Source organism: Hydractinia symbiolongicarpus, chromosome 5, assembly GCF_029227915.1.
Source record: "Hydractinia symbiolongicarpus strain clone_291-10 chromosome 5, HSymV2.1, whole genome shotgun sequence".
NCBI classification, from domain to species: Eukaryota; Metazoa; Cnidaria; class Hydrozoa; order Anthoathecata; family Hydractiniidae; genus Hydractinia; species Hydractinia symbiolongicarpus.
Genome location: NC_079879.1, coordinates 8,664,905 through 8,676,684, shown reverse-complemented (window position 1 = coordinate 8,676,684; position 11,780 = coordinate 8,664,905). Strand labels below are relative to the sequence as shown.

General features: G+C 36.3%; 1 protein-coding gene across 1 annotated transcript; it reads left to right on the top strand.

Moving 5' to 3' along the window:
• The first annotated feature begins 1,388 nt into the window (after nt 1–1,388).
• LOC130644600 (forkhead box protein O1-like) lies at nt 1,389–4,627 on the top strand. Its single transcript, XM_057450267.1, has 2 exons — nt 1,389–2,028; nt 2,426–4,627. Exons 1-2 carry the CDS (start codon nt 1,633–1,635, stop codon nt 3,779–3,781), a joined length of 1,752 nt encoding a protein of 583 aa, XP_057306250.1. The 5' UTR covers nt 1,389–1,632; the 3' UTR covers nt 3,782–4,627.
• Nucleotides 4,628–11,780: the final 7,153 nt, after the last annotated feature.

The window sequence follows — 11,780 nt, the reverse complement described above, 5'->3', positions numbered from 1 at the left end:
TATCTATTGATCTTATCCATTCTAATTAACTACACCAACCACAAAACACCGTGTAGGAGGGTCATTATTCTTGTATTCTTTTTCTTCCGAAGTCCCTTTCAATGCGTGAATATTTATAAATGGAAAATCATGTGTGGTCTCACCTGACGTAAGCGCCTTTAAAAACCATCTTGCACCAAAAACTTCTAGTGGCCACAATCAAAGAACCCTTTATTTAAAATGTGCTATATTTTTAAGTTATTTGAGGAATGTTTGTGTCGTCACCCAGGGCTATTACTTGATTAATAAGATTCTAACACGTTTTGTCAGATTGTCCCAACCTGTCATCAGGACTGCTCTGCGATAATAGAAATTGGCTACTTTTCATAGTGAAAATTGTGTGGCACCCAAGTAGTTTTAATAACTAACTAGGGTTTTCAGGGGTAATTCTTAATCTGTTTAAACCCAGCATGTATTCCTTTCGTGATTATATTTCAGGAATTATTTACATTTGCGGCACACATTTTTAGCGTGGGCAATCATCCACGAAACAGCAATGTCGGTTAATTTACAGTCGCCATTATAATAGCAAGTGTTGGGTATCCCTGTGATTGTGCATGCCGTGAACAGGATTTGAAAATGGTGCGTGCGCTTGTTCCCGCCCTTCCAAAAGGATAAGTTATATCCTGCGCTGATGACAAAGATAAAATATTGTAATTACTTTAGTCAAAGTCTATAAATGGTTTTAAAACTTTTTTTCTGAGCTATTAGACCCCTAAATGAGCAGTGGCGAGAGTGATCAGAGAGCTAATTACAACAACGTAATTTCCTGAAGTGTTAATTAAGTTGAGTGATGCGATATGATCGTTTATCCATTTTAAAAAAATATATTTTTTAACACAACGCGATAAATCAACATTTTTTGTGCTGAAAACTTAAATGCGTGGAGAAATTCTAAGCTTTGGCGTCATATCATGTGACAAAGTATAGGTCTGCCAAGTAAAACGAAAAATATTATGTTAATAGAAACCAGGCCAAAAAGATTTCATCAGAACTTTTTTAAAAGAGCCCATTGCTATTCATATTTTTTTACATTGTAACTTTATGAAAATTTCATATAACTTATAAGCAGCTGAGGATTTAAGTTTTCCGATAGCAGGGAAAACACTTTAAAAATCTTTTTTTCTGGATGAAGACTGCCTGTGAATTTAATAAAACATAATATAGCGCCTTTTAATATGTGGCCCATTCAACGTTAACAACCTTGTGTATTGATTGATTGTTTTATTAAAAAAGAGGTTATTCATCTTTTCAATTGTTTTTTAAGCCAATGAAAATCGTTATGATTGTTTTACTTTTAGTCACGTGATAATACGTATTGTTTGTATAACATCGAATTGTGCAATACGAAGCGAGCTGTGAAGAGATTTATAGTTGGTTGAGCGTTCATATGAGATGTGGAATTTTTGAGACAGGATAGCACGCAGTTCAATGTGAAGAAATTTTTAAAAAGTTTTAAGTTGTTGTTATCTCGTGGAAATGTTTTGATTTTTAACTCGTATATAGAGAATAAGTTAAAATATAGAATTATAGACGGAATTACAGAATTTATAAAATTTAATATATATTACTAACATCAACACTTCGGACAAGATGGAAGTCGATTATCCGAGTGTTATTATTGACGACGAGCCTTTACTTGAGAGAGAAGACAGACCAAGGTCTCGAACTTGGCCCATCCTTCCACCGCCCATTGAAACTATACACGAACATGAAAGAGATGCAGAGATTGCTGAACCGCCCCCTATTATCGAGGAAGTCGAACCTGAAGAAGAGCCTACGAATGATACTTTAAAGGCTGAAACAAACCCGAGAAAAAACTCTCGTAAAAATGCCTGGGGGAATTTATCTTACGCTGATTTAATAACACAAGCCATTCAAAGCTCTCCAGAACAACGTTTAACTTTATCTCAAATTTATGAATGGATGGTACGAAATATACCATACTTTAAAGATAAGGGTGATTCTACATCAAGTGCAGGATGGAAGGTAGGTAGCAAAAAAAGGTTTTTACGGTTGAGAAAAAACGTGATCTGCGTGATTTAAGTTACAAATACAACAATTAAATTTATTTACAAACGGAAGTACCGAAATACTTAGATACTTTCTGCTATTTTGGATTAGCGAATTTAAATTAATAATCCAACTTTAGGTTTGATGTCTCAACTATTTACTCTGACTAGATACCTCACGCTTCTCATGTTAGAATTGTAAACTACCTGCCTGAGTAGACTGATCGCTCACATGTCGAATGATCTTATGAGAATCTCGTGAGAAGCGGAAACTTTTGTAAACATTTTTAGGCCTTGTAACATCAAGCAATATTTTATCGAGGTTTGTGGTTTTTATGCTTCGTATATTTAATATCTTTTACTGCTTCTTGTAGAATTCCATTCGGCATAATTTGTCGCTTCACAGCCGCTTTATGCGAGTTCAAAATGATACCAATGGAAAGAGCTCGTACTGGGTGATCAATCCCGACGCAAAACCCGGAAAGTCCAGTAGACGCCGCTCAGGATCGGTTGATGGTCAACCAAAAGGCGATAAGAATAAACGCATTCGAAATAAAAAGTTACACCAAAGTACCGATGATATATCTTCGCTGTCGCCGAACAGCATAAAGCTAAAACAAAACAGGTCGTACGAAAATTTATTCGCTGCCTCGCCGTGCTCAAGTACGGACTCTCTATCAAATCTGGAGGAGTTTCACTCTGATTTGCAATACGCGCCTTACACGGGAGAAAGTTTCGCTCGCCCTCGTTCAACTTCCAACGTGTCCACACAAAGCAGTGTAAATGGAAGTGCTACACCGACTCACGCTGATTTAGACGATATAATACCTTTCGATGACAACCAAGTTGTCGTTTCTGGATTAAACGATGAAGTTGAATCGATGTCTATCGATAGTCAAGTTAATACGATGACGAGTACGATTAATTTGAACGATAGTTTAAAGTACGCAGGCAATAACGACAATTTGATGCAACCGAGACGACCACATTCAGACTCGTTCGGCAGTGGTGACTCTGGCTACGAAAGCCCTGCTGCCTCATTTCTCTCGCCTCCAATCCAGCAAGTGGGAAATCGTACTATGCCGAAGCTGCCGTCACCGACAGTCGTCCCTAACAAGCCTCCTCCACCTTACAATAATGGTTTCCATCCACAGATGAGGCAGCAACAACTACGCCAGGATATGACCATGCCTGGTTTTTATCATCAATCCAACATGAATTCGCAGCAAGCTAGAATGAACATGATAAATAGTCACGTACCAAGACTAAAACATCTGCCGATGGTCAACCAAAACGGATTCCCGTCGCAACCATCCCAGGCTTCGCTTTACGCGCAGCAACAACGAATGGCTGGAAGAAACTTTGTTGGTGTTCAAAACACTATGTTTGATGGCTACTTGTTGTCAAATGGAAATATAGCTGCTCCTAACGTGACCGTGGACAATAAATTAAATCACTTTCAACAGCAACAGCACACACGTAAGAATATGTTCAGTGACATTTCAACAGACATTCCAGTTGACCTTCATCAAGTTGAATTATTTGATTTTGACGATCAACAGCAGTTGGCTAGTGACTTGGCTGCCATTATTAAAAACGACCTAAAGGAATCGAGTTTGCAACAGATAGGAGGTTTCAAAAACGACACAAACAATAATACTAAAGGCAATACTTTCAATCAACAGCCGAGCGTAACAACTTCGTTTCCAGGCCAGCACTGGGTCCGATGATAAACAAGAAAAGGTTTTTCGGGTGATGGAAGGAAGCGAATGAGCCTTGTTTATGTACGGCCACGGATATGCGAATAAGGAAAAAATAAGCTGTAAATGCAAATGTTTTACTATACGTGGTCAAACTTACCGCGAAAAGGAGATGTTAAAGTTATATCAATTTTTTCGAAACGTCAAAATTTTAAACTGTGCAAACGTTGGCCTTACTAAAACGAAAATGATAAACCTTTTTCCCAAAGGATTGGAAACGCGAAAATTTATTATTTATGGCGTCAATGTAAAGACCTGTCTACTTGACAACCATTGAGTTTCCATGACTACTGTATATAAACCTTGTTAAAAGGGCAGCTCACAATGTATGGCGTGGGTGTCAGAAGACGTATTTCGCATTCATCATTGGTTATAAAAATGTTTGTGGAATGTCTCTTACACAAGGTTATTCACGCAGCAAAAGAGATAAAATTTATTTTTTAATATTTTCCCATACCCTGCGTTTTGATCTTCAAAATAGTTCAAGATCTTTGAACTCGAAAATGACGTCATAAAGGAGCCCCGCCGCGTCTTTTGACGATTTTTTCAAATAAGGTATTGGATCTAGTATAATTATATAATTTAGAAATTTTTACGCCTACCGAAATATTTATTAAATTTTTTTGTACGATGAACTTGTATGGGATTTTTGTAATGGTTTTCATTTCTAACACTACTGTTCTCAGCAGTCTGGGTACTAGTCTCTGTATTTCGTAGAAATTCCAAACGCATAAATATATTACCCTTATTCAGTTCAGAATTCGTTGTAAATATTGTTTATAAATTAAAAAGAAATCTCTACTGCCATCAATTAAATCAGTGTCGTTTTTCTTTCTCCTTGCGTCGCCCATGTGAAACACTCAGAGAATGTGGGTGGAATCTTTAAAAATCGGTGCGAATCTGCCGCCTTCAAGGTTTGCTTTAAAAATCACAATTCAGGCGTGTTTCCACAATATGAAGAAAAGACAGTATAATGTATTTAAAAAATTTGCTAAAAGTTGTTTTCCTTCAAAAAAGTTTAGTATTTTACTCACTGGCAAGACTTTGTCACTGTACTGATCAGATGTCTCGCTGCGTTCAACAGAAAATAATTCGTTTTGTCGATGTTGTTTCTTTTTTAGCGACATCTGTCTCGGGCGGGCGACACTTGCAAATATGCGAAGTGAGGTCATATGTCTACATCTGCATGTTCCACAATTCTATTGCGCAAACATGAAGCTGACTGTAGAGAGCAAAAAAAGTTATTCACAGTTCTCTATGTGGGATGAAATGGGATGGGATATTCCCTAATCAACGAAGAATGGGAAATACATTAATTATGCATTCCTTCTGAAAAATTTCGAAACACCAACAAATTCAAAGAAATAAAACACAATAGAAAAAATATTAATCCACCGAGTTTAAAGGAATCTTTTAACGATTATTAAAGTATTGCACAAAAGTCTAATTTGATTAACGCGGCGTAAAAAAGCAGACGTCACAGACCAGCAACTTTGTGCCCATTCCTTTAAGATGACTCGTCAATGTTTACAAACTATCCGGTTTTTTGTACATGCGCAGGTAAAAAGTAGGAACATACAGTGGTAAAATAACTATTAAGATTTTAACAGGTTTTTGTAAGCACAAGATTCAAAAGACAATAAAATTATTTTTTTAACTATATTGTTTCTTGTTTACGAAAAATGTTACCAATTTTAAGCAAGCATTTCTTTTTTTTAATAAAATTTATTTAACTTCTGTGGTCCGTTGTTTATATTTTCTCTCTACAGGAACGAGGGCGTGTCTGTTCTCAACGCATAATCAAAACATGTCTCGCAGAAAGTGGTCTATTTCTAAACGAAAAAAAAGCTGGGAATGAAGTTGATAGTCTCAGTTTCTATAGATAGAAATTTAATATAGGTTAGAGCGCAACCTTTCACGGGATCCAATAACAAGACATCTTTTTTTCTGTGGGTGGAACTCCCAGCATAATTTATTCTAACAATAGACGGACTAGTGAACGATGCAATAAAAAAGCAAGAAATAATCATTTAACATATCTAATCTTTACTTGAATATATTTTTCTCTTATCTTCCATTTTTTCAATTTTGCTGTTCCTGAAATAGTACCTTCGTTTTGGATAAAGATCTGATGTGAGGAGGTGTGGGATATTGAAACCGCGATAATTTTTTAGCTAAAGATAGGCCCTGGCTGTTCCACCCACATATCATTTTTTCCTTTCACGCCTGCCAACCTCGTCCCCAGGGTCTTATGACTCCGGAGCCGTCACCTTATCAACAGGGCAAAATTCCCTGGGAACGAGGTTGCACACCTGCTTCTAAACCTGCCTGATGACGATCTTTCACAAGTAATTTACTACAATAAAAAAAAGAGGAGATGTCATTCTTCCAAAGAAAAATAATATCGAGCTGCCCTAGCGACACACTCGTTCCCAAAACTACCGTCGAAATGAAAAAAGCTCAATGAACAAGGGCTGGCAGTCACACTGGAGAAATGTAAAGACAACAGTGCAAAATATAATCGTAAATTTAATGAACAACTTAAAAAGTTTCAATTTTACTTCTTAAAAATGCGTTCTGAAACAACGTGGAAACTTTGACCGTAAAGATGTTTCTTCTGACATGCATTATGCATGTCAAAAGCAGTGAGCCCGACTTTCAAATGAGGTGTATACATGACGTCAGTTCATGTTATGTAGTGTGTTTTATTCATATCATGACATCACGTCCCTTTAGTAAACAATTGTTCGCCATACAAGACATGAATATAACAAGTTATGTGTAAACTTGAAACTTGTTATAATATATCTTGTGAATGCAATCGTGACGTCATAACCTCAATGTCGATTAAATTAATTGAAGTTCGATTGAATGATAAACTTTGTTGAACTGCTTTATTGTTTTTTGTATCGATATCTACAAACGTTAATGTGATCGTTTAGATACACATTACGAATAAATGCGACCTTGTCCCTGGGGCTCTTCTACGCCTCTAATAATATGCTTGACGTGAGCCGTAAAAACAAACATATTACCGTTGTGAAAGAGACCTGGGGACGAGGTTGTAATGAATACCCAAGCGCACAGCATGTTAAGGCGTTTTATTCAGCCTAGTTAGATACAGCTGCTGCAGAAATAAAGATCCATATGCCATTTTACCTATCTTGCTTCCAGAACAGAAGATTCAACGCAAAACGCAAAAAAACATGGTCGACTGTCTGAACAGCCTCGTATCTTGGGGTGACTGTCATATTGTCTGGTGCAGACGACGTCATTCGAAGACACCAATTTCTGCTTGAACTTTCTGACGTGTAAAAGCAGCCGCATACTGCTGTTTTTGGCTTGAAAGAATTCAAAATGATTTTCATCATCTGTGTAGCATATTGGTTTCGTGGTTATAGAAGTGTGGCTAAAACATGATGCCAGACTAGATACATGACGTAATTGATAGTGTTGCAAAAAATTTCTCGCGTCTTATTCAGTCTCATTCAACGTTTCTCATATTTTTCTATTTAATTTAGAGAATTTTCAACTTCTCCCTGCGATAACCTGCCATTTTTAACGACAAAAACTCCAGAAGTTGTTTTAGTGAAAGTTTATATCAACATTGCTAGAACCTAGCTCTTATGTTGATCAAGATTGCTAGATCTGAGTCTTCTTATGTTGATCAAAAGATAGAATCATAATTAATGCACAAAATTGACAGAATTGAATTTTTGCGAAAGATTACCTTTTAAGTCATTCAACCCTATTTTTAAAAATCATAAGAAAAACTTCATAAAAATACCAAACTTTGCCTTTAATTTTACTCGTTAACGGCTGCATTGCATGAAATTATATAACTAGCTACTGTTGGAAAGCTAGCCCTTTACCATTTCATCTCAGGCAATTACCGGCGCCCTCCTCGTATGTACGACACAGGGCTTCGCTCCCGCCAGCGCTTGTTTGGTGCCATGTACACACGCGCAAAAATTGTATTAAATTTTTTCTAGATTTTTACTTTTGCCTCGTTAAACTTACTGCGGTATTTCGACAACTTCGCATCGTTTTTTGTGTGTACTAATAAGGGGTTAAATTTTGTGTAATTTTTGGTATATACAACCCCGTCCCTGATTTCTTCTCCAATCAATATTGTCTGAAAAAAATAAGAAATGAACGAACCTGCAATACAGTGCAGTACAATAAATGCAATACAGATTATCATTATTGTTAAAAATTTTAGGACCAAATGTATAAACAGGATAGCTATTTCAATGTCGGAAGCACTGCTATCAATATGGGTCCTGTTCTGAATATACACATTGGGTGCATTGCCTACCCAATGCCTCACATGACAAGGTTATTGACCCGTAGCCTTGAAGTCGTAAAGGCACTTGCTGAACATTTCCACACTGTGGACTGAACCACGGAGCTCGTGATTATGCAGCGAAACCCATAACCTTTTGGCCACACACCACGGCACTCCTTGCTAGAATTTCTATTCTAAAAGCTGTGTTTTTGACTCTCTAAGCTATTTCTCCTAGCTCAAAGCCAGGCCTTTGCCTCTAAATGTGATACCATACTTTTTTAGGCTCTAAACTGTCATTTCAATATTGAACGTTTCCAACATTTCATATGGATCACTTGCTACTACAAGACGTGTTTTTTCCTTGAAATTCTATCAAAAGAGCTAAAAGTAGCCCTGGGAACGTTTTTGGATTGTTGTTTACGATCTTTCACGATGCAACTGAAGTATCCTGTTATTGTGTTGTAACTTGTGTTTACGTCACGACTTGTAAACTCTATCCCAACCACTTATAAAGCAATACAATCCATACTTCTTTTCTAACGTTCTCAAAACAAATAAAAAAAACAAAGTTCCTTATTCTAAAATATCGCACACACATGATCGTGTGAGTTACCAACCTTCTTCCAAGGGCTCTAAAGTTAAAGATCGTGTTTGTATCGCTGTCTCGTTATCAGAAAGATGGAAGAGGCCCTGGGAATGCATATAAACTGCTCCATTTATAGTCATTTAGATTTTCAACTACGGTATTGACTTCTATGGGTTTCCGAATAATCCCGGGTATTCGGCAAAGTTTGTGGTGTTTAGGATAGGTTCTTATTTGTTGAATTTAAAGTATACGAGACAGGGGAGGAGAAAGAGTTTTGGCAAGTTCGCACTATCATTTTATGTCTAAAAACTGAGCGTCAGTAATGATTAAATAATCAAAAAACTGGAGACACAGATGGTGAAGCAAGTTTTCCATTTTAAAAGTCGGCGAATAAAAGACAAGACGCGTTCAAAGTAGACTGGTACGCTTCATTGAAGTGTCAAAAATCTGTTTTGAAGGGCTTAAAAACACATTCTCTGTTGACAAACGTCTGTCAACAACAACGGAAGCTTTGCAACCTCGTCCTTAGGGCCTTTTTAAAATTTATAGAAAGATATTAAAAGTGTTGCGGACAAAGTTGGAACGCTTTACTCGTAATAAACCAATATTGGTGTGACAACAACATTAACCTTTTAGCTGCCTGTATGATCATAAATCTTTCGAAAATTATCTTTTTATCTTGACCAACTACGAGATATTTCCTTTTATAATTCAAAGTAAAAATATTCTAAAAGCACTGGGATGGAGTTTGTAGCGTTTTTTGGAACTCTCCAAGTTACGTTACGCAACTAAGCAGACGGTGATTATCTTTCTAAAAGACTCTTGACAGGAATAATGTTTTGAAGTGGTGAAAATTCTTTTCTGTGTAAACAAAACATTAAAGCCAAACGTTGTGTCGGGTTTTCAAAATGGTTAGACCTACCCTAGTGATCTGGAAAAGAAACGTTGAAACCTAGTTGCCATAAAAAAAAAAATAGAGTATGTCTAATGTTGCATGACTTATATAACTCAAATTAACTTTTATCGGAAAAAGTCTCAAAATCGGATAAGTAAAGGGAAAGGACAACATCATTATATACCACACTTTCTTCGTTTAAATATACTCAGTAAAATCTTTGTCACAGTTTTGTCTGTCAGAAAGGAAAGTCCTTGTGGCTGTTGTCGATTAAATGACACGTTACAAGCCTCGCACGACCGTGTTTACCTGCACACTGAAGTTTTGTCAGATATATAGCTCTAGGATCTAGTTCTAAATAATACCAAAACATTTTTCTTAGTACATGCTGTACAGTTAAAACAGTGAGAGAAAAGGCTTATTAATACTCCACTAAGCGCTGTCGCTACAACAACCTCGTTTTATATGCTAGGAGGCGAAATCAAATTTTAATTCGGTCTATAGTCGCGTTTTTAGGGTGAAATAAAACTCGCTTTGACGTCAAAATGACCGAATATGTAATTGAGTTTCAAAATTAACTGATTTTTATGTGAGCAAAGCTATTGCGTATGTGTAAAAGGCTACAACGCAAGCGAATTTACCAAAATTAAAAAAAAAACTAATCATCAAACCTTGGAAAAATTATTCCTTCGCGGACTTTAAGGGGAGGTCGGATTTTAGACACGCTATGTACAGATTTGACTGTATTATTATAGCTAGGATGATATGTTCCTGCATAATAGGGACTTTATGTAAATATAAAGTTTAAAATTTCATGTGGAAAAATTTTCATGTTGGCTACCATGGTCAAGAAAGGCCAGGATATGTGTAAAAATAAAATGATGACCACCCTCGAGCATTGACCCTGTTGATTTCACATGAGCGGAACAAAGTTTTCAAATCTTCGTCATCTCTCTTCGCTCAAGTTTTTCGTCAACAGAAAATGTCAATATGTACTCGCAACTAAATGAGACATGCTTAAAGTTGACTCCATTTGACGTCACCAATCACATTAATAAACGATAAGATTAAAAAAAGACAATACAGGCACTTTTTAGAGAAATACTATCCCCAGAATTAGAGTATATTATGATGAAGAAAATTTATTGTAAGCGACATGACATGAGTCCAGTATAGCTAATATGTAAAGCTGACACACCTGATTCCAAAAAAGTGTCATTTTTATACAAGTATCCGTTGATTAGAAGCTTTAGAAAAAATAAGCTTATATTTTTTTTAAATAACAAATAGTATAGTCCCCCCCAATCTTAAAAGGCGGCAAATATTTGTTGTCTTTTAGGTTTTGTTTGATGTTTTACTTTAGTTCAACAAATATAGCTAGTTTCTAGCTAGCTAATTACGGCTTTTCAGTTTTATCAATTATTTGCAACCACCGATGAACCCAACCCAGGGGCGGATACAGGAATTTAAACAAGTTAGTCCATTTTTTACAAAGTCACTAAGAAATGGGCGTTAAAGGAACGCAAGGCGTTTAAGGGTGTTTTTTACTTAGCGCATAAAATCCCATTTTAAAAATACATAAAAGCCAATATGAGAAAACCAAGCAGGGACAGGTTTATATATTAACCAGTTGCATACTGAGATTTAAAGCCGATTTACTTAAAATGACATGTTTCATAGTGACCTGTTTGCACACCCGTGTTGAGGTCAAAATTTTTGCACACTTTGAAAAAAATCTTGATTATTTTAACCAACTATCCAGGAGGCATTTTTTTTAAGAACTACAAATTTTTGTATACATTTTGTATATATTCCACTTCACATCTGCTTTTAATTCGAAAGTTCGTAGTGCCAGGCACAACAACTTTCTTTATCCAACTTAACTAAGGGCCAAGCTATTTTGAAATTACAACAACAAAAGGCTTTTGACAAAAATTAAATACGTCCACCCGACTAGCTTGACATACCCTAAATCCGCCACTGCAACCACAGTTAAGCCTATCCGTATACAAACCCACCCAGTGTTACAACGCTTATTTGGTCCTCTTCCAAAATGCACCCTATTGAGTCTATTTTAAACTTCAATATTTTTCCCGCTTATTTTAAAAATATTTCTGTGCATGCGCTGAGAGCACAGCATCATCTACTCAGACGAAAATGAAAATGACAGCAGCTACAAAGAAAATAACAAAATCAAGGT

What these genes read in the sequence shown, in the direction of transcription:
- LOC130644600 (XM_057450267.1), top strand. Translation starts at nt 1,633, where the DNA reads ATGGAAGTCGATTATCCGAGTGTTATTATTGACGACGAGCCTTTACTT. An exon ending in CATCAAGTGCAGGATGGAAG is followed by an intron (nt 2,029 to 2,425) that starts GTAGGTAGCAAA and finishes TGCTTCTTGTAG; the next exon opens with AATTCCATTCGGCATAATTT.